Source organism: Helicoverpa zea, chromosome 22 (assembly GCF_022581195.2).
Source record: "Helicoverpa zea isolate HzStark_Cry1AcR chromosome 22, ilHelZeax1.1, whole genome shotgun sequence".
NCBI lineage: Eukaryota > Metazoa > Arthropoda > Insecta > Lepidoptera > Noctuidae > Helicoverpa > Helicoverpa zea.
Window position 1 is genome coordinate 2,616,591 of NC_061473.1, and position 27,936 is coordinate 2,644,526.

The 27,936-nt window shown below is 33.0% G+C and overlaps 3 protein-coding genes across 4 annotated transcripts; 2 read left to right on the top strand and 1 right to left on the bottom strand.

The window, feature by feature from the left end:
* The first annotated feature begins 529 nt into the window (after positions 1-529).
* LOC124641581 (ethanolaminephosphotransferase 1-like) lies at positions 530-15,232 on the top strand. The gene is made up of 9 exons (XM_047179719.1): positions 530-747; positions 1,521-1,589; positions 5,067-5,292; positions 6,328-6,481; positions 6,979-7,087; positions 7,648-7,805; positions 8,247-8,424; positions 10,375-10,551; positions 10,981-15,232. The coding sequence occupies exons 1-9, from the start codon at positions 691-693 to the stop codon at positions 11,041-11,043; spliced, it is 1,191 nt and encodes a 396-aa protein (XP_047035675.1). The 5' UTR covers positions 530-690; the 3' UTR covers positions 11,044-15,232.
* A 296-nt stretch (positions 15,233-15,528) lies between these two features.
* On the bottom strand, positions 15,529-17,127 carry LOC124641591 (coiled-coil-helix-coiled-coil-helix domain-containing protein 7). Its single transcript, XM_047179732.1, has 4 exons — positions 16,937-17,127; positions 16,762-16,860; positions 16,079-16,520; positions 15,529-15,849 (listed from the first exon to the last, which is right to left on the bottom strand). The coding sequence occupies exons 1-3, from the start codon at positions 16,985-16,987 to the stop codon at positions 16,410-16,412; spliced, it is 261 nt and encodes an 86-aa protein (XP_047035688.1). The 5' UTR covers positions 16,988-17,127; the 3' UTR covers positions 15,529-15,849; positions 16,079-16,409.
* A 1,573-nt stretch (positions 17,128-18,700) lies between these two features.
* Positions 18,701-27,830, top strand: LOC124641571. Of its 2 annotated transcripts, XM_047179707.1 has the most exons (8): positions 18,701-18,830; positions 18,912-19,115; positions 19,417-19,512; positions 20,234-20,365; positions 20,638-20,769; positions 21,587-22,723; positions 23,360-24,520; positions 26,253-27,830. In XM_047179707.1, the coding sequence occupies exons 1-7, from the start codon at positions 18,779-18,781 to the stop codon at positions 24,517-24,519; spliced, it is 2,913 nt and encodes a 970-aa protein (XP_047035663.1). In that variant the 5' UTR covers positions 18,701-18,778; the 3' UTR covers position 24,520; positions 26,253-27,830. The 2 variants fall into 2 exon arrangements, with proteins under 2 accessions (XP_047035663.1, XP_047035664.1); XM_047179708.1 differs by lacking the exon at positions 20,638-20,769.
* The last annotated feature ends 106 nt before the right edge of the window (positions 27,831-27,936 follow it).

The window sequence follows — 27,936 nt, forward strand, 5'->3', positions numbered from 1 at the left end:
CTTTTTACCTTCTTCATATTAAATCTTTTTTATCGTCTGAATCTGAAATATATCGTTAGTCAGTATGTACCTATTTCGTTAGCCAGCATGCATGCTTAATATAAAATTATTTAAAAATAAAACTTATTTGATGGAACTCGAAGTTAATAATATTGAATACTGGTTTATTACAAAATATCTAAAAGTAGGTGTATAAAAAAAATATTATATAGAAAAAATACTTCCGTAAACAAGCTAAAGGTGCTGTTAGAGGTCAAGAACAAATAGTTTCGAACAGGCTGTCGTATGATAAATAGGTGTACCTAAACATTTTTAATTGTTAATTTTAATCAACCAGATGAACCAGATAACCGCATATATATCAGAAAAGCAACCTAAATTCTTGTTTATCTATCATTTTTACCTTTTTACCTGTAAGGATTTACAACGAAAGCATTTTTGAGCTTGCAATCTTTCCCCAATGTCAAATAGACGTCTGTCATGTCACTGGTCACGCCTGCTCGAGTCTGTCACTGTCAAATTTTAAACGTCAACCAAACGGCAGTGTCGTGGGACGCCTTTATTTTTTTAGTTTTATTAATCACATTTAGACCGAAAATGTATTACGTGAAGTGCAAATATTTAATTTGTAATAATTAGTTACCATTTATTTAATATTTCTGTAGTGTAGATTAAGTGTAAACAGTGAAAATGTTGAATTACAAGTACCTAAGTCGCGAGCACCTCGAAGGGTTCGATAATTATAAGGTAATGGGTGTTCCTTTATTGAATTAGTATTGTAGTCTATAAATAGTGGTTTTGCATGTAACAGACATATGATAGTTGGTTCAGAAGTGCAGTAATGCTGTGATATAACCTAAAATGATATCGATTTCTTATGCGGCGCATAAACTAGGAAGTAGGCAGTTATTGCCGCATTATGATGATAGCTCTAACATAAATTAAGTCGTAGTAATTTTTTTTAATGTTTTTTTTTATTATGACTGGCATAACTATGTTAGCTACGAAACTTTTTTGATCATGCGTGACGCGAACTACTGAATGTAATTTATTACGAAATGCGTTCCACTTTTGTGTGCAGTTTTCCTGAAATAAATGCACGAAACGAAAACAATGTCGGTTATATTGATCAATATAAATAGGTCCATATTACAACACAGTAAGGTTTATTTATAGCCAGTAATTTGCATTTTAATGTTTGTCTGGGGACATTAAAACTAAGTTGGAATTAAAATAATAAATTAGTTTCCTATAAGAACATAAACAACATTTTCATTCTTCATTAATTGAGGAAGAAGAGTTAACTAAGTTTGTAATTATTTTTAATAACATACTATGTTAGTATTTATGAAATAATTAAATTGTTTTATAATGCACACACAGTTATTTTAAAAAGTCAAGTAAATTCTCTTACAGAAACAAACTCAAAATGACAGCAGAATTGATAATCCATACAGGAAATATCATCACTCAATATTTTTTATCAAAAAATAAGGTACATGAATGTTTTTTTTTTTCAGTACATGGCCATAGACACCAGTCCGCTGAGTGTGTATGTTATGCATCCTTTTTGGAACAAAGTTGTTGAGGTGAGTATCACACTGAAAAATATGAATATTTTATTTAACACTAGCTGTATTCCTGCCGTTTTACCTGCATTCTATGGTAACTACTGCGCATACAGGGATGAAATGTAGCCTATGGTACTAGGGAAGAGTGTATCTTTGCAATAGTGAAATAATTTTTTAAATTGATTAGGTAAGCTTTTAGGTTAAAAACAAAAAAAAATCCTCTTTATTATACTTATTATTGTACATGACATCATTCATTTGTTATGGTCTCTCTGGACTAAATACTGGCAATAATGATGATTACTATAAAATACTGTTACAACTAATAATAATGTACATACCTAAGGGAAGTAAAACAACATATTATTACGTTCAAGGATAGACAATATGAATAAACAATTCTCGTAACATTATAAATAATTTATTTTTATGAAGCTTGTAGTTGGAAAATAATGTTAAAATAATGAATTTATAATCTTGCCATCTTGCAAGTTATTTGCATACAGTTGTCTTATCTTAACTGCTAGATTAAACTAGTACACAACATTTTATCGAAAACTATTTTTTTTACATGACTAACTTCCGCGCGCGGTTTCACCCGAGTCCCGAGATAACTGCTTCCCGTAGCCGGATGGTATCAAAAACTATCCTGTGTCCTTCTGTTGGGTCTAAGCTACCCCACCTCTAATTTTCAGCTTAATCGCTACAGCCGTTCACGTGTTATGGCGTGACCAAGTGATATAGGGATCCATTTTTATATATCTTCTTTTTCCTACCTTGTTCCCAATTTTATTTGAGGTTGGCGCAATATGTCTTACATTTCCATTCCTCCCTGTCACTCGTCATACTGACACTCACTCCCTTCTTATTGATGAGGTCTTATTGATAATAGTATGATTTTCTATTAGCTTTTTTGGAGAAAATAATAATACTGTAGTCCTAGCAGGTACACCTTGTTTGTGTTGTACAGCTACAACATAACCATCTGCGCATGTGGGTGGGCACGCCGATTTTATGCTTATGTTAAAAATACATTTTTATTTCAGTAACAGGAGGCTTTAGATACAGTTAATAGACTATAGGTAATGCTTGAGTGCTTAGTATTTATGGGTGTAAATCTGTGTGCTAGCCTACTTGTGTTAAGTTTGTATTGTTTTTTCTTTCCTAATTTTATATAATGGTTATCATGTGATAATGATATTTTTATTTGACTTGTTTTGTATACATTCTGGTTCTTCAAACCTTACAGACAGACATGTGTTGCTGGGGAGTTTGTTGCGCCACTTCTTCTTCCCAGCAAAAACACATAGAAAGTGGTGAAGGGCGGGCGTTTTGGGGGCTGTCTTTTGTTTTTGACGTTCGAAAAGTGCTGATTTATCAGCCTAATTTGAATAAACGATTTTGAGTTTGAGTTTGAGTTTCAGGCAATCCAACTATCTTTACTTAAGTCTTTCTCTCCTTCTCTATCTATTTACGTAGATTTAAAAATGGAACTACATACAATGTTTGAATATTATGTGCCAGTATGAAAACTGCCAAATAGAATGATGTGGCATGATACTGCAGGACCAGCTTTTGAATTCTGCTTAGTAATCATTTCATTCTGTTACACAATACTGCAGATTAGTTACAGTTTTATTATACTTAGAATTTAATTGCCACACCTAGTTAACAATATGATAATAAAAACAGATATTAAACTATGCATGTGTGTCCTCAATTAATAAATGAAATTATAATTAGGTACATAAAACTAAATTGCAGAAATGTGTGCAATTAAGTTATATGTTAATTGCACTCATTTCTGCAATTTAGTTTTTATTCACTTTATAGAGATTTTTTAAAATAAAAAATCCTATAAATAGCACCTCTTATATAACTAAATTAATTGTGCGTAATTTTATTCAAATGTCGCATTGACATTCAAGATAGACAGAATTAAGGCATCTTCAAGGCCATAAACAGGTTATGCTAAAAGACTAACAACGAGTATCTAAGGAGAAATTCAAACCCAGTAAAATTTTATTCATACTAATATTAGGAAAAATTTAAATAAAACTACTTTTCTGGATTTTATTGCTGTCATATTAATATTATTTAGTCACGACGTTTCGGATCCTTTACAGCATCCATGGTGACCATATCTATGTATGATAATATATTTAACCGCGATAAAATCGAAGAGTAGTTTTTTTTAAATAAATGTCTATTATTTGCGTACATGTCAGAAATAACAATGTTGTTTGTTTGTCTGTGATAGATGTATTTTTTTTGGTAAACGTAAAAAGTTGTAATGTAATGTAGGAAGTAAATAAAGGCTATTTTTTTTTAATAGATATATTAAAAAACTACTGGACCAATTTTAAAATTCTCTCACAGTTTGAAAGGTACGCTTTTCCTAACATAAGCTATATTTTATCCCGGTAAGGGCAGTAATTCCCACGGGGCGCGGGAAAACGGCTAGTGATAAATATAGAAAAATATCGACAAAATGAAACGTCTGTCAGTACAATATCCGCTTTTCCAATACATACAATAAACACTTATAAAGCAATAAAATTCACTTTCCAGTCATAAAACTGGGAAATAAATGATAATATACTCTTTCATATTTGCTAATACTGAACAATGAGGAATATCGTACGATTCTTTATCAAAACATCTTAAGGTTATCAGTAAAATTCACTTTTAATGCAATTTTCAACCTTAAGCCTTAACTTTAAGTTCTATTTTACTACGGCATGCAAATAAAATGTATATTGTTAAACAAAATATTATTATCAATACCTCTTGTTTATTTTATCATGTGGGACACTGTTGATAATTGTCTATTGTCTTAATATTTTAGTGTCATGACATGGTCTTGGCCTTGGTAACTTATCAGGCTTATTAATAACTTGTAATTATAATCATTCGATTATGATTTTCTAATATTGCTTATCTTTACGGCCTGTACTGATTTATTTCCTAGTCTATAATTATTATCGTTATAAAATTATTTATTTTGTCTACATAATAATATCAAGAACGGTTAAATTAGTGAATTATTTAGATACTGAGTAGCTGCTCCCGGCGAGGTTGCCAGAATCCTATAGAAACTAATTCGCGCATTTGGATGAAAAGTTGTCTACAGCTTGTTATGTTTAAAGAACAACTTTATTTCTCATAAAGAATTTTACATAATTCACTTACTGAGAAACAATTTTCTAAAATCCCATTGGGTTTTAGAAACTTTCACAAAGCTGCCTGTAGTCTGGAAGTTGGTGATTCATTCACCCGTGCATCGGAGAGCACGTTAATGTCGGTCTTGCACCTGATATGTCTCCGGTCGTGTCGCATCCCGTCCCATCGGACTATGAGAGTGAGAGAATAGCTAGTGCACCTGTGTCTGCGCAGCTGGCTTATCTCCTTATATGAGAACAGCCGCCGTGACCAAAATCGGCCTTGGACGCCATTATTATTATAATTAAATAAAAATCTTTTGTGTTTTTGCAGTTTGTACCAAAATGGGTGGCTCCCAACGTGTTGACATTCGGTGGTTTTCTTCTCATCGTGTTGAACTTTTTACTCCTGTCGTATTACGACTACGACTACTACGCGGCCAGTACGCCTTTGTACAACGAAACTGTGGGGGAATCCCCCCTTAATGGACATATGGAGGTCATACCGCAAACTCTATGGTATTTCATCGGGATCTTCTTGTTTTTGGCTTATACTTTAGGTAAGTTTTTTATTGAAATCTTTTTTTTATCATTAGTTTTGATAGCTTAGATATTATCCCAGTTATACCTCTCGCCAAACTTCAAGGCGGCTTGGAAAATCGCGTAAGTCTTCTGCGCAGAAACCAGTCTTATGTAGCAATGGGTCGGGATGAGTGTCAATAGTATGGTACCTACAACATGCGTAGTGACGTGGTGTGCCTATGCTCGGAAGTTAGCTGCGAGCCGTCATTGAGTTTGGCGAAAGCTATAAAATACATGACGTATACATAGGATTTAGGATAGATCAATACAATGGCATGCACCAGATTTAGGTCAGGAAAAAAACTGCCGTACACATGAAAGTTTATCTTTCATAAATAAATAGGCATTTTAACATTTCAAATGTGTATTTAATATTTATATTGTGATAATCGTAACCTACTTCATTCAGTAGTTATTAAGATTGTACCTGAATTCAAAATATTTATATTAACTTGTCATAATATGTCGTAATATTGAAGATAGTAAGACTTGTAACTGACCTCAGATTGATTTATTTATTGTGTCAATGTATCAAAATGTGAACATACAAACTACCTTGTCATCTTCAGTGAGATAGTGAAATAGACTTTTTTTCATAATTTTGGAACCAGATAACACCCTGTTTTCATACCTTACTAGCAGCGTTTGTTAATGATATTTATAATATCGTCTAAAGTATATAATAGCCTCTTCCCTTATACATAGAAAAAACATAAGTAACCCAATAAAATCAACTGTCGAAGCTGGTAAATTTTGTATAGGTATGTGTTTACTTCGAAAAATTACTTTTTTATTTTTCCTGAATTTAAAACGCTCGTAAAGCTTTCCACGGTTGTGAGACATTGTGATCTATTGACTCTAGCCAACAGTTACAAATTGCAAGCGATAATTTTTAGAATGAACCTGCTACAACCTTTGTGCACTAACGATTTTGGTGGGATCTGAGATTAACATTAAAACAACATGTCTTTAAATTAACAAAAATGGCCCTAACATAAGTTCTTTTCTTCTAGATGGCATAGACGGCAAGCAAGCGCGGCGAACACAAACTTCAGGACCTTTGGGAGAACTATTCGACCACGGGTTGGATTCTTACACGGTGTTCTTTATACCAGCCTGTCTGTATTCTATATTTGGACGACTGGATTACTCTATACCGCCTATAAGGTATGTCATCTACCTAGGTCGACTTTTCCCAAATATGTAGGGTTCGACTTCCAGTCTAATGGACAAGTCAGATGCTAAAACTGGACCTCTAAAGTGGTCGGCTTCCAGTCTTACTAGATGCTAAAATTGGATCTTCAAGTTCCTACAATTTTAGTCAACAAACGCCGCTTTTTTGCCCATTACTCCATCATTTGCCAGCCGATTTGAACAGTTTTTTTTTTATTATTTTGAAAGTGGACTTCCCAAATTTTCCCATTGTCCTGGATCTGATGATGGAAACCCTTAGAAATCGAGGGCAACTCTTTGTAGGCACGCTTTAGGCAAAAACGAGGATCGATCAATTACCAGATCAATTGTGCAATATGTGCCAAATTGCAAAATTGACAGTGAAATTAATATTGAAGATTGCACAATTATTTTAAGCGAATATAATTTTTATTGTAATATTACACAATATTATTGTAGGGACCGCCTATAACGACCGTCAATTGTTTCAGAATATATTATGTAATGTGGAATCTACTGCTGAATTTCTACATCAGCCATTGGGAGAAATACAATACCGGTGTATTATTTCTACCTTGGGGATATGATTTCAGTATGTGGGTAAGTAAAAGTATACATTTTTTCATGTTTGCAAGTGAAATAAAATGATATGAAATAATTTTTATGGCAATAATGTGGTCTCTTGTAAATAAAAAAAACTAACCGTCTTACCACAAAAACTTTTAAACGTCAGTTTATGCCTTGTCTAAAAAAATGTCAAATTATGACGTTGACATATGGTTCATTTTGCAACCACATTTTTTTTAGACAAGTGTAAAACAGGCGTTTAAGTTTTTGTAGTAAGGCCATTAGTGTTTGAGAAGTCTTTTGAGAAATGACTGATACTACTTTTTACCAGGTTGCGGGATATTGTTGTCCCGGGATCTGGGTCAAATCGTGATCAACATTTAAACTCTTGAAACTTATAACTGTTGCTTCAAATGATGATTCAATTAATAAAGTAATGATTATTATTAAGTATTTACATTATTTTCAAACCTACTTTTTAAATAAAATGTCATATCAAAATGGTTTATCTTCAGTTAAGTGCCTTCCCAAATGGAGTATATTTAGAAATAGACTAAAGTTTGATCTAAAAAATAATATTATTTATTTTGCAGGCATCCACAGCATTTTTCCTATGGACGGGTGTAAAAGGCACGAGTTTCTACAAGAAGTATATATTCGCTGGATACACATTAGCCAACCTGTTTGAAGTGCTCATATACGCTACGGGAGTCGTCACTAACTTGCCTGTCGCGCTTTATAATATTCATCAGTAAGTAAAGTTTACTTTCTAACGGCCAGTTTCTTCATCAAAAGTAAAAGTCAAAGTAATGTCTAAAGTAAAAGTAACGGTCAAATTCGTTTTTTCAAGGCTAAAGTGACAGCAAAACTAATAGAAAAAATGAATTTGACCGTTACTTTTACTTTAGACATTACTTTGACTTTTACTTTTGACTTTTACTTTGGCTTTTACTTTTGATGAAGAAACTGGCTGTAAGTGTATCTTGGACGCTTTAGGTGAAGGTTATTATGGTATGGTACAAGGTGGACAGACGACCTTATAAATTTCGCCGGAAGACGCTGGATGCAGGTCGCCTCCAAAAGGTATCTGTGGAGATCTAGGGGAGGCCTATGTTCAGCAGTGGACGTCCTATGGTTGAGATGATGATGATGAAACATTACCTACTTTCTTACAATCGGTTTTTTTTTTCAGATCGTACAAACTACGCACAGGCAAGATGCGGTCCCCTAGCGAAGCGCTGCGGCCGCTGTGGTCGTTCCTCACAGTGTTCGCAGTGTGCTCGGTGTGGGTGCACAAGTCCCCGCGCCTGCCCGACACAGACCTGCGCCCGCTGTTCCTGCTCATTGGCACTCTCTTCAGTAATGTCGCTGTGAGTCCACTCGTTTATAATCTAGCTGATTTTTGACAAGGTTAAGCTGTGTTAGTCGCGGTTAATTTATAGATGGGTGACCATTTTTTTGACACATCAGCACACCTACACCAACAGTGGAAAATGCTCCTATGCATTTTTCGTCACTGCCATGCAATTTTCGTCACTATCCTCATTTAAATAAATTTAAATAGAGTGTAAAGTCCCGTGAGCATGCTTGAAGTGGGCACCAGGCAAGATGCGGTCGATTGCGGTTTTCTTTGTCGGCGTTGTCTTTTGTCTTTAGTAACAGTGGATGTTCAAGGGATTGTCGAATAGGCATGATGACAGTAATCAAAAATCATTAAAATAATATATTTATTAAATTAAACTTGAAGCTTGGAATATAAAACGCGCATTGTTTTCTTTATTCATAATGTGATTAATATGTATTTTTATCAAATAAAATTACGAAATAAGGCAATCCGCCATGATATCTTGAACACCAATCAGAGCTCGTGACGTCATCTCTCAAAACAACTCGCGCGAAAGCGCGCGAACGTCACATTTCGTTATTGTGAACTTCCACTGCGATCTTTGTTTTTAATTAATTAATTGTTTATAACACGAGTTATGGAGCCCGGATTTATCAAGGCAAACAGCGCTAATTTGCCTAGAATTGATATCATAATGCTGGGAAAGTTTTTGGCATCAAATAAAGATTTTTGTTCAGCTGAATTTAGAAATCTTAAAACTTCCATGTAAGTATACTAGTTTAATTAAAAAACAATGAGAGATGAAACCTAACCTCGAAATAGTTATTTACATTATAAACTATGCTCGAATCTAGAGAACTATGTAATAACTTACATCAAAGTGATCTTCACAAAAATAAAGTTGTGCCCTGGGCAATATTGCTTTTGAATCTCGCCTTGCAAGTTTAAGCCACTTGTTTCGTATTTTTTTATTGTGAGGAACGTACACAAATAACTTATCAGGAATTGTTTTGGATGTGTTCTTACACTGGGGGACCCCACAACACCTATGCCCTTTCGAATTCATATTTAATAACACAAAAAACTTAATTATTGCACGAGCGTTGTTTACTTGCGTCTTGTAATTTCAGTCGTGACGTCACAAGTGACGACATGACACTGACAAGCGTTTTCGCGCCGGATTCAAAGGGGACAGAGAAAAATGCAATTATTTGATAAAAAAACTTCGCATTTTCTTAAAATTAATAATTTTTCATATAAAATAGACGTATACCTACATCATACAAAGGAATTTAAAAATTTGTCATCATGCCTATTCTATTTTACGTTATGGTGTCACTTTTCCATCGTGCCCCCTATGTTTCCAGCATCGACTTTTAAACCATCGATAACTTCGGGCGCTTCGGGAACTACGAGATAGTTGCCTTTTATGCAATGACTATGACACTGTGTTCTTATACCAACTAAATCTACAGGAAAGGGATTAGAAAAAGATTTTTTTATTAGGTTTTTGGAAACTTCAGCATTTTTTTATTTTATTTTTGATTGCTTTTTGTCACCAGTGTCGTCTAATAGTGAGTCCGATGAGCAACCAGCGCTGCGACGCCGTCAACTGGTTGCTGTGGCCGCTGACTGCAGCCGCTTCTATCTCGCTGCTGTTGCAGATGAGATACTCGCCTTCTATGTTGTTATACCAAATCTAGGGTAAACGCGATGTGAAATGTCTTTCTAGGTTTTTGGGAGGAGAATCCGCCATTTTTGTCACACGAAACGTCATTTATGCTAAGATTTATCAATTGCAGCGTTCCGCCATTATGACGTCACATGTCGATCTTGCCCTCTCTCTCTTTCATCGACTTTTAAAACGGTCATAACTTCGGCAGTTTTGAAGATATTTTATTTATTCTTACACCATTGTTTATGGCTATAATTACTGTCGGATTTCTATAGAAAAAAATCTCCTTTTTGTCACCAGTGTCGTCTAATAGTGAGTCAGATGAGCAACCAGCGCTGCGACGCCGTCAACTGGTTGCTGTGGCCGCTGACTGCAGCCGCTTCCGTCTCGCTGCTGTTGCCGCACTATGAGATTGTCGCCTTCTATGCCATGACGATACTGACTGTGCTGGCTCATATACATTATGGGACTTGTGTTGTGAGTATACTTCTCAATTATTTTTTAACAAATTTCTGCCCTCGGCTTTACCGGATTTTAAGGGTATAAAATAAGCTACCTCTCCACCAATTTTTTGACATATCGGTTCAGCCGTGCTTCAGTAATGTAACCACTAGTAATTCTGAAACAGTTTTTTTTTTTTTTTTCAAATTTCGTTTTTCCGACCTTCCAAATCTTTTAGTGATTTTAAGTAACCCAAAAATGAAAAAGTTGCTCAGAATTTCATCAGAACTTGTGACTTACCCCAATCCATTTAGAATATAGCGTATGTTTTACCTAGTGTAGCTTTCAAAAATTTAATGAAACTCAAATCGGTACAGCAGTTTCGGAATCAATAGGGCACAAACAGAACACAAAAATCCTCAGTATAATATTTATCTAAGTTCTGATAATATGTTTTCACAACAGGTACGTCAAATGTGCGACCACTTCAGAATAAGCTGTTTCTACATAAAGCAGAGGTCAGATTGACTCTTAGATGACAATGCGTGTTAGTAACATAACACCCTGTATGTAATTACAGGTTCTAAATAAACAACATCATGTACATGCAGCCGTTGATGAAACATATCCATCTTTTGTTTGTGGTACTAGATTATTTAAAAACAAATTGTGTCATAGGAAAGTCACATTATAAAGCCTGCCTAGCCTTTTCCCAACTATGTTAGGGTCGTCTTCCAGTCTAACCGGAGGCAGCTGAGTACCAGTGTTTTACAAGGAGCCACTGCCTATATACTCTCAACCCAGTTACCCGGGCAACCCAATACCCCTTGGTAAAACTGGTTGTCAGACTGACTGGATTCTGACTACCCGTAACGACTGCCAAAGATGTTCAAACGACAGAAGATGAATGATGTTAATGGGAAAATGGTTTATTTAAAATAATCTAGTGCCTTAATATTTCACATACATAAAGGGTGTTTATTTCATAGTAAAAATGCAATTTAATTTCATTACTTACCAGTGATTATGAAAATTAACCACTATTAATTTGATTTCTATGAAAAATATTTTTTACTATGAAATAAACAATAAAATAAAAATACAGCTTACTAGACAGAAGTACACCGTTCCTTAAATAGAATAAAAAACTAGATTTAATACGAAACAGAAAGTACATTTTGTTGTTATTATTTTTAAATGTTATGTTATATTTTATAAAGATTGTACACACAGCAGAAGATATATTTTCTGAAATATGCAATTTTGAATTTCGAAATAGTTAAGGGTTTTGTCATAGTTACGACGTTCTTTTTTTATTTTATTTTTTTATCTACATACACACATATACATCATGTTAAACCTTTTTAGCAAATCTTTTTTGATTTTTTTTTAAATTATTTTTATTTTGTATTTCTACTGTGTACGTCTTTATTTCGAGGGTTCATAATACGCATTGTCTAAATCCAGTACCAATCGAAAAGGTATTTATTAATTTTTAAGTGTATTTTTTACAAAATGATTTCGCAAATATTAAGATTAGCCGAATTATCTGAGTTTCGATATAAAGTCTACTTAATATTTGCTGTTTTAGCCGGTTATTCTTGATAAAAAGTTAATTGCTTTTGGCTAATTTAATTTTCTGCAAATTGAGGAATCTATCTTTGATATACAGGTGGTTGTTTTGTAGACTTTTTTTGTTAGGTTATAATCTCTATAGATCTGTAGATTTTAACCTCTTAACTTATTTTTTAGTTAATAGAGAATAAAAGTTATTATAGCTCGTCATTTTTTATCGTAAAACGATAATGTTTATCATATAACGGTAAAATTTTATTTATTTTAGTTTTTTTTACTGTATTAAGTTTGGTTGTGACAACATTACGAGATTGTGAAAAGTTTTAAATTCCTCAATTTGTATTTTCTTTTTAATCATTTGATATTAATTTTAATCAAATTATTATTTTAAATATTTTTATTCAAATCGAAGATAAATAATATTTAAAATAATAATTTTGGAAGCCTTAGTTTTAAGTTTAAAATGAGATTTAATTCAAAATTTCGCTTGTAATCGCAATTATTTTTAAGCACTGTCTATGTATAATTGGTGTCTATGACAGTCTGTATATTTCGTGTTCTAGCCCGCCTAAAATAATTAAACAAATAAAAAGAAGATTACTAACATTTAATTATATTATTTTAGACAACAGAATGCTTCATTGACCAAAAAACTTTTACTTTCCAAAAATAATGACGTTTTATATAGAAAAAATCGTTTTGGCAAAAAAATAATTGTTAGCTAAGACACTATACTACTAACAGTATAATTTTACTCTAAAATAAATACTAACAAAATATGCTGGTTCGCCTCAGTATTATTTGCGTGAAATGTGAACCCACCTTTATTTCAGCATGTTTTTTAACATTTTTATTTTGTATACCCTTATCAATCACTTGATCGTTTTTTTACTACATTTTATTTTTTTACCTTTATGTCAAATTAATCGCAATAAATAAATACTGCTGGATAGTACTCGATTTTTTTTTCTTTGCGATCTATTTTGATGGACGCTCGGCATCAGATTGACTGGTGTAAAACATTTTTAATATTGTAAAATGGGGTCATATTTGAGTACTATTCAGCCGTATTGAAATATGATAATTATAACGCATTACAAAATAAAAGTGCCTCATGTTAGTAAAAAAAATAGTATTCCATAGATCGCTATGTAACATTTAAGCTCTGATATAATAACTTAATATTCATTTGTTTTGAAAAAAAAATGTACCACTAAAATCTCCTTTATTTAAAGCAAAATTTCATGTTCTGGATCTTAGACTATTCCATTTTGTGTAATTTTCGAAAATTCGCTTTATGTATCTGTACTGCTTGAAATTAATTTGTATTTTGAGGATTTATCCTAAATTAGAGTATTCGAAGACCTAGGTTAAATACTGTTGTATGATGACCGTCATATAATGTTATTTCGGGTGTAGTTTGTGGCAAACTTAATGACGGCTCGGAACTTAATGCGATTTGCTGCGCAGAAACCCATTTTTCGGTATAGCCCACGGAGTAAAAAAAATGAGCGGAGATGCCATAAATTTGTCTTCTTCTAGGGCAAATACGGACGGGGTGGGCGTGATTAAAACGCTCAGTTAAGAGTGAACTAACAAGGCGTTCGGGGACACATGTCGACGATTCTCGTTTTTACAAAAAAAAAAATGTTCCAAAGTGCTATTTTCTTATGAGGTTTTCGTTATGCCACCTCCGCTCATCATTGTTTTCTCTATGTCATGGCCACATGCGCATACCTGTTCTCTGAAGTTAGTTGCGAACCACCATTAAGTTTACCGACAACAATATCGCTCTGCGTTATATAACTGATAATTCGGACTGAAGTGTAAGTCAGGGTAACCCTAACATTGATGGAAATAAAACTGCGTACATTTGAGCATAATAAATATCGTATTGTGTATAATTAAATATAAAATTAAACTTTAATGTATAAATTTCAAGAGAGATTGTAAGGGACCGTTGTAAGAAGGCATATCGTGAGACTTAAAGTTTATGCAAAAAAATCATGATAATATTTTTGGTCTAGTTTAATATTATGCTTGGATTGTCGAACTACGACAGTTCTCTATTTTTTGTTTCCAGTGCATATTAATATTTATTTATGTGATAACTGAAAATCCAAAAAAGTCGTCTCATACTGGATTCTGCATCCCTTTTAAGATGTCTGACCAACAAATATACAAAAATGCTGATGAAAACGTATTTATTACAATTATGTATTGTACTGACTGGTATGTATTATGGTCTAGAAAAAGTATGTAAAAACAGCGACCACGACTCGGCAATCAAAGTTCGTACCTATTTAGTACCATTTCTTATCACCAGAGGGCACCATAAAGGAGGCCAGAAAGGGATAGTCTTATATAACCTGCATAAGTCCAATTAATTCGAACTTTTTAGTACTCGGTGGTACTGTTTTTTTTTTTTTAAATATAAATAGATGAGTAAGAAAAGCTGTGTAAATATATTTCTTTTGTACAGATGCACGCAGTTAGATAAATACCTAGCCTGTTCCTCTGGCTGCCTAGATATGTCAGTAACTTAGTTCAGATGATTATACAATATTATTTGTAAACTAATGAATGACAGAAGAAATGTCTACATAGTGTTGAGAATTAACAACTCCATTTATAATTTAATCTGTGTCATTGAACTCGTCATGCAACCACAAAATACCATGAAGTCTGCTTAAAACGAGTTCTTATTAGCTTGAAATTAAGGAAAAGTAAATGGCTTTTACTGTAGTGTGATAATAGAATGAAAAGGTTTATATAGTTCCTTTTACGCATTGACGTGTCCAGGTGACAAATGTCGAGATTCTTCATATAAGGATACCGAATGTTCTGTGCAGTTGACAGCTGTCAGTTTTCAAGGGAAAATACCATTGTTTGTACGGATAGCAACAGTGAATTGCACTTAAAAACGGTCAGATCACTCCATTTACTCCTAATCCATGACGCATAATTATCTGAACTAAGTTTTAACTATGAATAATGAACAAGTTCTTCCTTGCTGCCTTGCCGGTGCCGGTCTAAAGTCTAGTACGATATATTTGTAGCTAGCTAGTGGCTTTTTACACTATGACACACAGTCATTGCTTCTCCACTGTTGTATGTGTCACAATAAAATGTTTCGATGATATTTTGTGGTTTTATTTTTGAGAATTCTTCATTTTAGTGCAATTTACTTAAAATTTCTCATGCTTTCAGAAAATCAGGTTTAAACAAGCAGTTTTTCGACAAGTATACACAGATGAATAAAAAGAATATATTCCAAGGAATATACTCTGGTAAACGTGAAGACAATAAGAATGCGTGTAACCACTCTTGTGGTAAAACTCATCACATAAATTCAACTTAGGTAAAGTTAATTTAGTAAAAATATAATTTACTACTACATGATATTCACACTTCAGTTTTTATAAAATAAAACAAAAGTTAAACTGTGTCTGTAAAATATATTACTTCTCATTATTTTACACCTGATTCAGGTTGTATAGTATTATAATTAACAAGTAAAAGAAAAACTCTTTCTTAGCATTTGGAAGAACTTCGTTACAAATGCAGAAAAAGAAAAATGAAAGAAAACCTATTTCTGTCAACATTATTGAATGTGTTATCGCCATTTTCTGTACTGGTCAATTCTATTGTATTTTGAAGCTGGTAACACGGTTAACTGTCATTTTTCATGAAGGAGTTTCTTATTCTTAAATACTTGATACCTGCTTTAAAAAATGCTTTACCTGGCCTAGCAGTATTATAGTTCGGCCATTCAGAGAATGCGTTCCTGACACGTCGCGATTGAACTGACGACGTAACTACATTCATTGATTATTGATATAATAATGTTGTTTTAATGCTCCTCAATTGTTAAAACGGTAAACAACCAGCAAAAATATTTTTATCGTAACTGCAACGCCATTGCAAAGTTACGTCGTCAGTTCAATCGCGACGTGTCAGGAACGCATTCTCTGAATGGCCGAACTATAACAACTATGGTTGGTTACAAGAATAAAATGCAAAGTTGTCAAGCATTATAAAATAACCATGGAGTTGTATTGCTGGCTCTTCTCCATGAGATCAACTTTTTGGAACCCTGCGAGTAGAGTGATGTTTCATAAGAGCCTGTAAAGGCATATTTGAAATAAAAACATTTGAACATTTCAATTGGTTGTTATAACTATCTTGTTATAGTATCTTAATTTTTAAACTTCATGGTCGATTAGAATTCAATTCAGAATATCAGTGACTTTCTTTGTATTACTATTTACACGATCTTGGCTAGCCTGTTTAACTTTTTATTAAAATTGAAATAAATACTAATTATTTTTAACAGATTGGAAATACTGGTCCTTTATTTTTGCTCTGTCTTCCACTTCTGGTAAGTAGGGGTACAATCCTTTAGCTTTTCTGTCCTTATATACTTTGCCCTGTAAAACAAGTAAACAACAATTCTATTATAAAGTTATTGCAAATGACAAGTTCAAAATATTCATAACTATTATTTCTATCATGTTGAATACAAGTTAAAAAATGCTGAACTAATAGGGATGAAATTAGGCATGGATATAGGTGATACCTGACAGACTAATATTAGTACACAGTATAAATCACTTTTATATGAATTTTCTCAATAAATTAACCCCAAATCAGATCAGTTGTTATTCTTACCCAAAACTTTTTGCAAGTGTTGTAGTTGTCAAAATAGGCTTCGCATTTCGATTGATCAAATCCATTCTTGTTCAAACATTGGTAAGACATTTCTTGTTCCTAAAAAACACTTGTTATATAATGTAAATATTAAAAACGTTACAATTTTACGGAGAAAATATTATACAGCCGGTACCTTAAGACAAGGATTTAAGCGTTCCGCATCTTTGTTATTAAGTTTAGTCATCTTATTTCTTAATGAAATGAAATTGCTTGGCTTTTTTATTATATTTTCTTGTTTTTCGTAAATTTTTTGGATGTTTTTATTTTTTGAGTGGATTGCCAGAAGGCATTATCTCATTGACAGATTACAGCTAGCTGGATTGACAGTTGAGTTGTTTAGAGATTTACATTCGGTTTAGTTTTCAGCATGTTTTCAGCAATTACGAACTTGAATATTTACAGTATATTTACAACCTTAAACTAATTTACTAAATAAAAATAGTATATACAATACTAAAAATAAAATACTATATACAAAACATGAAGACATATACAAAAGAACATTGATTAGGAGTCGAACATCACTGTCCTCCGAAAACGTGCCCAGAAGACTAGCTGCATTGTCACGTTGAATCATCTTCAAAAAATGTTGAATAGCAATGCAAATTTTTTGTCCTAAGCATAAGCTAGCCCTCTGATCACGCGAAGCGTCGGCAAGCCTTTTCGCGATGTCCTTGTAAAGCAACCGTGAATTCGGGCCCCATGGTCCGAGCGTTTCGACCCAAAAGTTTCGTTTCGAGAAACTCCGATGTTACTGGAGACAACATTTATATGAGCTCCCTTGTCGATCTTTTATTTTTTAATCGAAAATTAAAACAGAAACTGGCCATTAGTTGGTTGAGAAACAGATCGAACAAGTACGAAATTTTGTAAGCCCACGCAGGAGATATATACATGTATGATCAAAAACGAATGCGTGAGGCGACAAAAGTCTAACTTACTAAAATTCTCTAAAATAATCACAGAGATTTGGCGCTGAACGGGAACTGAACAAATTTCTTTCTGAAAATTATTATTTTTGATTATTTTTGCGGGGAGAAATTTATTAGTAAAAGAACACCAATAGGTTCTGTGTACAAGTTATAAAAAATAGGAGGATGTAAGAAAAATATGTTAATTTTAACGTTTTATCACTACTCAGATTATTTCCATCCTGAGAGTCTACTGCGTGAAAAGAATTCTATTGACAACTGTCGTTATCCGTTTTATACCTGTCTAATATAGTGGCCAATCATAATTCACTGCTTTAAATTATGCGTTTTAAAACACGCCTGTCATTGGCCAAATATGTGTCAGGTATTACTAATGCATGAAAAATGTGGTAAATGAGAACAGCCTCACTGAAATCTGCTATGTTCTCTTAGAACATTGCAGGCTGCTTGAAACTTTTGTACGGAAACTAACTCCATCTATCCCTCATAGTGAAAACTATTTACTCGTTTTACCCGTTGGGTTACCACTTTATAACAGTGATATGATTTAATCAAAAATAATAATATTATGTAGATAAATATTTATATTGCTAAATAGTATTTATTTAATTTACACTAGTCTAATGCAGTAGATAGAAAAAATAAAATAACGAATTCAATCAACAATCCAAAAATCGTTTTTTGTCCTAATATGGTTACACCAAGTAGGTAAATGACGTAAGACGTCACCCAAAAAATGCGTTACTTTGATTTCGAGTTTCAGGTGGAATTGGTTGTTTGAAACACTTTGTTTGAAACACTTTTTGCCCTGGATTTCGACTTCGAGTTGAGCTGATGCTCCTCCGTTTACGCGTGACGATTTCACAGTCGAGTGCTCTTGTTTTGTGAGATAGGACTCTGTGTGAGAAATTGACTCTTGTTTGGTTTGAGACAGGACTCGTAGTTAGTGATAAGTGTGGGAGAAATTGACTCTTGTTTGAGATAGGACTCATTGTTAGTGTTGTGAGAAATTGACTCTTCTGGTGTTCAACTTAACACATACAATGTCTTTCATGTCTTGTTGTGTTCCTGGCTGTACGATCACTACAGAAGACGGTTGGTATACATCATATTACATATATTATTTTGTTGCTTGTTATTTTACATGAATTAAGCTCAGTCAAAACAATATTCCAGGTGTGCTGCATAAATTTCCAAACCCAAATATTGAAAGAGAACGCTTCAAGAGATGGGTTCAAGCTGTTGGAGATACCGTCAAAGAGTTTGATGAAATCTTCATTTATAACAACCGAAGAGTATGCCGAAGACATTTTGCTCCGGTCTTCCACTACCCTAAGAACAGATTAAGTAAATTAGCAATACCCACATTGTTCATTGAAGGTAATTAATACATTTGCTTGCACACTATACATGGTCAATTTTCCAACCGGACATAGCTATATTTGAAACTATGAAAAATATCAAAACATACTGAATGGAATTACTTATTTCATGATAGTTTAAATCAATATACTGAATGGAGTCTCATTCGAGGCTCATTTTGACAAAAACTATAACTGAGACAACGGTTCAAAATCATTGATCCTGTCCAGGAATCGTACCTGTTTTTATATATTGGATTACATTTTGGAAAGTAATAATAAACTTAAGATAAATGTAAAATAATTAATTTCCTTTTCAGGTGGGCACTTGAATAAAGAAGCACCTGTTCAAATGTTAAGAGATGAGCATTCAACAACTTCAGCTCTATTAGACATAACTAACATCAGCCTATCAGGTATGTTGAATTTCATTTTGCTTACCGTAATGGACCCTGTTAAGCAGAAAAGATCCAACCAACACTTTTTCTAAAATCATCAAGTTTCATATATGCACGAAAAATCCAGACATTTTGACCACATAAACCTAACAAAAGTTAAACTGTGTCAAAGATACCATCTCCTAATCATGAAAATGTTGAAATAAAACGAACTAATATAATTAATTGAGCTTATAATTAATACTTGGATACAGCAAGAGAAACGAGCGCGAACAGAGTGAACGAGAATAGTTTTGCAAGTTAATTTGTAGTATGAAGGCGGGAAATTTAAATACTTTTGACACACCCACCAAATTAAAGCCTTCTCATTACTAACATACAAATGTAGAAATACAGAAATTATGAGAAATCACACAGATGGTTAATAATAGTATGCTGATATGTTATCCAATTATATTGATAAAAAGAACTATTTATTTAAAGTTATACCAATTTTATCTCTAAGATATTGAAATCTCACTCGAGCAAGAGCTTTTGTAAACATGTCAGCACACTGTTCTGTAGTACATAAGTAAAAAAAAAAGGTTTTTATTGTGGGCTTTTTGTGTTCCCGAATCAAACTAAAAATCGCGTTCTTATATTAGTACATATTAATTTCCTTCTTCTAAAAGGAACCACACATTAAACCGATACTTATATGTATTGTATTTTATGGCACAATATTTGTTTGATTTTCTAGGTTCTAGAATGAAGATTAATATTATTGATGAGAAACCATCCACTTCAAGGTCATCCAAAGAAAACATGGAAATTGTCCCTTCAGAACCAACAATGCCTTTGGATAATCCTAAGAAAATCCTGAAAAAGCAAGGTACTTACTTGAATCAGTTTGCCATCGTATTATTTATAATTATACTCTGCACTGTAGCATGGTGCAGGTGACAGTTTCAGCACACTGTTCTGTAGTACATAAGTAAAAAAAAAGGTTTTTATTGTGGGCTATTTGTGTTCCCGAATCAAACTAAAAATCGCGTTCTTATATTAGTACATATTAATTTCCTTCTTCTTCTAAAAGGAACCACACATTAAACCGATACTTATATGTATTGTATTTTATGGCACAATATTTGTTTGATTTTCTAGGTTCTGGAATGAAGATTAATATTACTGATGAGAAACCATCCACTTCAAGGTCATCCAAAGAAAACATGGAAATTGACCCCCCAGAACCAACAATGCCTTTGGATAATCCTAACAAAATCCTGAAAAAGCAAGGTACCTACTTACTTGAATCAGTTTTTCATTGTATTATTTATAATATACTCCGTGCACTATAGAATGCTGCGGGTGACAGTTTCAGTGACATTTTGTTTCACTCTTGAAAGGAGATTGTCCTTTGCCGCGATTTACAAATGTAATTATGATTAAGTATTTCACCTGTACCAACCACATTCTTCTTAATATAATAAATTAAAGTAAATCATTAATAACTGCAAAAAAATAAATTGAACTCAACCAGAATATTCTAGTCTAAAAATAAAATCAAATTGAATAAAAAAATTAAGGAAGTGTTATCTGTAGATCACTGCAGTAGATCACAAAAGAGGGCACGGAGGACTTTTTGTAGCATGGGGAATCATCTGATTGTTTTATTTTGCTCAAAGACATTATAAAAGTACTACAGATATACACAAATATACCGTCAATTACCCCTCAAAAATATAATGTTTGTAGGGATACAAGCTTATATTTTTTCAACTTCACTTTAAAAATAAACGGAGGACTGTAAAATCTTATTTAATGATTTAAAAAATCAGAATAATTACGCTCTTTTAATCTATATAGGTCAGCATGCTGTTCAAATTACTAACCCAAGCATTAGTATGCTATACATTTGGTGACTGTCTCCTTTGCTTTCTTGCTTTTTGTATCTGTTTGTCTGCTAAGTTCTAAGCAATAGATTTTAATGAGGTTTTTACCATCTTTGGAGAATTTGTTAATAGAGGTTTAGGAATAGAGGTTTTAGGAATATTTAAATTGTCCCAAAGAGTGTTTATTACTTTGATTAAATAGCTTTAATAATTTTTTTCAGAAAACGAACATTTGTTATCTTTAAAGATACGTGCCAGAAAGGAAATGGATTTAAGAAAAACAGTACTCCAATTAAAATCAAATTTAAGAAAAGCCAAAGTACAAAAACTTGTCTTCAAAGAGAGGCTGTCAATAGCAACAAAAACAGTCAATACAAAGGCATTTGAGGTCCTTACCCGAAATATGTCCAAAGCCACCAAAACTTTTTTAAATATGCAGGTTACCCAACTCGGTAAAAAACTAAAGGGAAGACGTTTCACTTTTGATCAAAAAGTTTTGGCTCTGTCTTTGTTTAAAGCCAGTCCAAAGGCATATAGATATTTAAGTGAGCTCTTCATTTTACCCAAAAGAAAAACCATACAAGGTGTGCTTCAAAATTTAACACTGCAACCTGGAATAAATCCAGTTATGATGAAGCAGTTGAAAAAAAGGGTGCTAAAGATGCCGAAAAGACACAAATTCTGCACTATAATTTTTGATGAGATGGCAATTGCTCCCAGCTTGAAATACGATGTGAAAAACGACGAAATTATTGGTTTTGTGAATGATGGACACAAAAAAACTGCTGAATTTGCAGACCATGTTTTAGTTTTTATGGTGAGAGGAGTGGTAAAAAAATATAAACAGCCAATAGCTTATAGCTTCTGTGCCGGGTCCACAAAAACGTCGGATTTAAAAAGATTGATCAAAACTGTGGTTCAAGCTGTGGAGGAAACAACCCTGCAAGTTGTGGCAACTATATGTGACCAAGGCGCTACAAATGTGGCTGCAATAAACGCCTTATTAAGGGAAACTAAAGAAAAATATCTTAAGAGGAATGAAGAATGGCGAGGGGGGTTTTTTGAAATAAATAACACAAGCATTATTCCACTGTATGACCCCCCACATTTGCTGAAAGGTGTAAGGAATAATTTACTTACAAAAAAACTACACTACAAATATGAGGGCAAGCAGTGTGTGGCGAAATGGGACGACATAGTAAATTTGTACCAACGTGCTTCAGGCTTCATGGGAGTGACTACAGTTCCCAAATTAACCTTACTACATGTGATACCAAGCATGATACCCAAGATGAGAGTAAAACACTGCACTCAAGTTTTTAGCAGTACTGTCGCTGTTGCGATGGGATTGAGGGCAGGTAATTTTGACGACAATAGTTTATTATGAAACTATTTTGCTATGAAATAGAAATCATTTATTTGCTAAAATGTATGTTAGATATTTGGTGATATATAAATTTATATTGTCTGAATACATTTCGCCTTACGGCATGCAAAGTATAGTATTTTGTACTTGTTGATGACAACTACATTCTTCCTTATTTTTTTTTTAAATAGCGGTTTTATCACAACTATCTAAAATTTATCAGGGTACACACCTGCGCTAATACAAGTATTAAGTATATTACTTAAGGGTTTGGCCAAAATATCAGAAACATACTTTATTACGACTGTATGAATACCGTCATAGCCATAACTATTTTTATTTTTTAAGTTTTTAATCACTCGTATAATATATAGGTCTATTACCGGACGCATAAATAAAGACTGTATTATTAGGAATATCGCATTTAATTTCTGAATCATAACTAGGGATATCTTGCACTTGGTCTATGAAATAGTTGTTAAATGATTCGGCAAACTGTTTAGGATTACTGATTAATTCATCCCCCTTACTGCTTTGTAGTATTGGTTCAATTAGTCTATTTTTATTAGCATTAATTATTTGCCATGAAGCTTTGTTTTTTAATGAAGTATTTTGTATTTAATTTCAGAAGAAGGTAAACTGGAACCCACGGCGAAAGAAACTGCCACAATTCTTATGATTTTCGACAGATTATTTGACTCTGTCAATGGAAGCTTTAATGAAATAAATAACGGGAAGATATACAGAGCAGCTGTAACGCCAAGATCGCCACATCATAAGTTATGGAATGATAGCCTACCAATTCTTAAATCCATGAAATTTTTCAAAAATGATGGAAAATCGGCAATAGTTCCCTCCCTCTCCAGTTGGGTAAAAACAATAGAAGGTTTTCAGAAAATTGTTAAAACAATGAGCACTAAGGGTGTGAATTCACTACTATTAAGAAATTTCAATCAAGACCCCTTAGAAAACTTTTTTGGGGCCATTCGAGCACACGGAGCTAGCAATATTATGCCAACCGCTGTAGGCTTTCAAGCAGCATATAAAACTCTAATAGTAAATAATCTGACGTCGGCTCACTCAGTTGGTTCCAATTGCGAAAAAGACGAAAATACATGTCTAAATTCATTAAAAAATTTGTTTAAAAAAAACCACACTGAGGAGCCGCGACATGAAAATATAGAAATTGCTGAGGAGCATTTATTTATGCAACTGAAGGACATAAACAAAATAATCGTCAGTAAATCCCCAGTGGATCGGGAGAAATGTGCAGCAATTGGCTATTGCAGCGGCTGGCTGATAAAAATGGCGAAAAAGAATATATGTAAATCGTGTGCAAATTGTAAACACAACTTGGAGAGTGACGAAACAGAGGATTTTCACAAATTTATTAAAGCCAAGGAATATGAAAATAAGCGTTGGTTGTGCTATCCCAAACGGGAATTATTTGAAAATTTTGCCCACATCGAATTCATAACTTATGAAATATTAAAAAAAAGTAAGAAAAATACAAGAATATTAGAATATATAAAAACAATTGTTAGTATTCATATACAGTGGGACTTTATATCATGCCAAACCCACAAAGAAAAACTTATAGAATATTTATTAAATAAAAATGTTTTATTTTGTATAAATAACTGGTGCAAAGAGGTAAATGAAATATTGTGTGGAAAGGCACCATTATGTGATCCAACAGATCTTATAAAAGTTCAGGCCTGGAACCATCATCAAAAATATAAATTGAGGAAGAGAATGAGGCAAACTGGTATAGAGATAAATGTTTGAAGTGTACACGGAGGACTAAAGACTAGCGGAGGTGCCCTAACGTAAAATCTCCTAACAAAGCAGCGCGCCAAAATTCGGGTGAGCGGGGGACGAGGAACGTTACTGTCTCCACCCGTGCTCCACCCTTATACGCCTTTTATGGGAAGCCGCCCATTTTTTGTAAATCCATCTAGCGTGGAATAGGATAATTAAAATCTAACCCTAAACTAACATCGACCACTAGTGACATACTATATAAAAAGTAAAGTAAATACTCAAACTTATTAATTCTTTAAAAATAGTAATTGAATTGGAAAGTTTGAACAAGCATTCATTTGAAATGAACGAAGAAAAAGAGAGAGATAAAAAAGATAGAAAAATTGTACTTATATAAGTATTATTTTTCGAAAAAATTGCCCCACAACAATTTCTTTACACCCTCAAAAATGAAATAGGTAGGTATAATTCTACTAGGAATCAATAAATGGAGACTCGATTAAAAATCATTTTTATTCACCACCGGTCTAAAATACCCCCATTGTGTAATTTAAGTATCAACTTATGTCATTGTGTTAGTTCGTCTACTAGCCACTACGGCGTCACAAGCACGAAAATTTGTTCTATTTGTTCTAGAACCGTGCTGATGATGACTGTTGTTATTTTCAATGTTGCCATGTTATGAAATTCACCAAGAAAAATGGGAATTAAAATTATAGGGTCAGTGTTTATCAGAGTTTTCACAACTATATAATAACGGCGCATCCACTAAATAGCAGACTTTATGTGTGTAGTATGTTGCTCTGAGTAAAGGTACATTCAAAAAGTATGTACGGGAAGAGAGATATACCTATGTAAAACATTGCTGATGATGAATATAAATAAATCTACACCAATTTTCGTCTCATCTTATATAACACAGTACCTACCTATAATTTTTAACTGAAAAATATTCCTTCTACATAGACAGGAAAATCCTTGTTCATCCACCCTAACATAGAAATTCATATTCACATATATCGAGAAATCTTCTTACAAAAGTACTTTTTACCTTTATGTTTTTTTTTAGATAAAACAAAAAAAATACATAGAGGTATGATTTTAAATACGACCTTTTAAAAGAATGGGTGAGTGAATTTTCTATGCCTGGTAGCATTTAATTTTGTAACGGGTCTCTTTGTCTTGATGAACACAATTTTACTTCAAATACTAAGTCGACTACTTACCGAAAGATGGTGTTTTTATAATTTTAAATTTTCATGGTATCATATATTTTGGTTTGTAAATAAAAAAGCTTGTACGATGCAAGGAAAAATTAAGCTATTTTTAAGGCAAAAAATTGATACCAATAATATACATTGATAAAAGATTGATACGAAAATAATACAAATTCACTTAGAAGTTCTAGAAATGCAGCTATTCGACGACAGATGTCTCTAGCAAAAAATATGTTTTAAAGCTAAAATATTACCTACACGTGAAATATTATCCTATCGGTATGATTGACTTTGGATCCTGAGCAATTTCTACAATTAATGATAGCGCATTTAATCGTTTTAATCGAGTAACAAATAAAATCTGTTGAAATTGTTGTAATAATACAACTATGACAAGATGTCAGTTTGATGTGAAGGACGGTATATGGGCGGTGTCCAGCCACGCCTGCCGTGACGTAGTCGTGACGTATTTGACCTACCTGAAGGCGCGTGACCTACCTGCTTTAGGGCATCTCCGCTAGTCTTTAGTCCTCCGTGGAAGTGTAATTGTAGTTTGCCAGTGTGCGTCAGAATGGCTGGTTGTCTGTGGCTTTGGTCTTTGAGAGTTGATTCGAAAATTGCTACATTATTGCTTATATTTGCTATATTCCATTTACAATAACATTAGAAATTTAAATAATCCATTTTTACTGTCCGTTCAACCGATTTTGACTTCTATTGCGTTAGTAGTATGATTAATGGCGGCTGCAGTAAATACTTGGTGTTGTAACCACTATTTTGCTTTCAATTCCGTTCTTTTGTCTACGGAATAGAAGTCAAAATCGGTTGAACAAACAGTAAAAAAGGTTTACTTAAATTTCTAATGTTATTTTAAATGGAGTATACATATAATAAATAATTGCTACATAGGATATATATTTAGAAATGAAATATTTTTTTCGACCAGCTACCACTACTACCAGCTACACTACCACTTCAAACATATGTTAAATAAAGGATGTAGCAATTATTTAAATTATCCCAAAGAAAAGTAGCTGATAAAATATACATGCCTTATTTAACATATGTTTGAAGTGGCAGTGTAGCTGGTAGTAGTGGTAGCTGGTCGAAAAAAATATTTCATTTCTAAATATATATCCTATGTAGCAATTATTTATTATATGTAGCAAGTATAAGCAATAATGTAGCAATTTTCGAATCAACTCTCAAAGACCAACGCTACAGACAACCAGCCATTCTGACGCACACGTTTGCCAACATATGCCAACATACTAAATCCAAACAGCAAAAAGTTTACATAACATTCAAAATGAAAAATTCTTATGGCCTTACTACAAAAACTTTAACACCTGTTTTACACTTGTCTAAAAAATTTGTGGTTGCAAAATGAACCATATGTAAACGTCATAATTTGACATTTTTTTAGACAAGTCTTAAACTGACGTTTAAAAGTTTTTGTGGTAAGACGGTTTATGTTCAAAAAATGATCTAAATAGTATTTTCGATGCTTTCCCGTGGATTTTAGCTGTTTTTTTTTGCGTAGTAGAAATGTTTTTAACATATTATGTTTTCAATAAAATAATTTTGGGTACTAATTAAACTGAGTTCTTTTTAATAGCTTTTTTGCCTCTGAAAATGTAAGTTGCCTTCTAAATTACTAAGTTAGCCATAATCAACGCGCCTCTGAATAATATTATAAAATATTAGCCAATAGTAATCTTCAATGTAAGCCACTTCAAATATATAACTTAGCATGGTGATAAATTTCAGACATAGGTACAGTATTATTTATGCATGATAAGTTATAATACTTATAATGTATTTAATACATAGTACAGTTAATACATTTAATACATAGTATTGTAATGTATTAAATACATTATAAGTATTATAACTTAGCATTTATGATGTGGTCTACTGAAGCAGACAATAATGTACTTTCAACTTGTGAGAATAATAAAAGTTATTTTATGTTTTTGTATTTGGCCCAGGCCTGCAAAATTAAGGATATTATTAGGATTAATTGAATACCTAGCTACGACTTATGTATTGAATTAGACAATTCATTGTAAACTTATTGTTATCTATATTCGAAAATAAACATAAGTGTGTAAGTAATTTTCGTTTTTTATTATATACATTTGAATCGTCTTTTTCCAAGTCAAAATCAGCAACCATAGCTATATGTATACGTAGCTAGTTATGGATTTAGTTTAACACCACC

Excerpts from the sequence above, each read along its gene's own strand:
- LOC124641581 (XM_047179719.1), top strand. The coding sequence starts at position 691 with ATGTTGAATTACAAGTACCTAAGTCGCGAGCACCTCGAAGGGTTCGAT. Across the intron at positions 7,088-7,647 it reads GATATGATTTCAGTATGTGG|GCATCCACAGCATTTTTCCT; the intron begins GTAAGTAAAAGT and ends TTTATTTTGCAG. Across the intron at positions 10,552-10,980 it reads TACATTATGGGACTTGTGTT|GTACGTCAAATGTGCGACCA; the intron begins GTGAGTATACTT and ends TTTTCACAACAG.
- LOC124641591 (XM_047179732.1), bottom strand. The coding sequence starts at position 16,987 with ATGACTAAACTTAATAACAAAGATGCGGAACGCTTAAATCCTTGTCTT. Across the intron at positions 16,861-16,936 it reads GCTTAAATCCTTGTCTTAAG|GAACAAGAAATGTCTTACCA; the intron begins GTACCGGCTGTA and ends AGTGTTTTTTAG. Across the intron at positions 16,521-16,761 it reads ACACTTGCAAAAAGTTTTGG|GGCAAAGTATATAAGGACAG; the intron begins GTAAGAATAACA and ends CTTGTTTTACAG.
- LOC124641571 (XM_047179707.1), top strand. The coding sequence starts at position 18,779 with ATGTCTTTCATGTCTTGTTGTGTTCCTGGCTGTACGATCACTACAGAA. Across the intron at positions 19,513-20,233 it reads AACTAACATCAGCCTATCAG|GTTCTAGAATGAAGATTAAT; the intron begins GTATGTTGAATT and ends TTGATTTTCTAG. Across the intron at positions 20,366-20,637 it reads GAAAATCCTGAAAAAGCAAG|GTTCTGGAATGAAGATTAAT; the intron begins GTACTTACTTGA and ends TTGATTTTCTAG.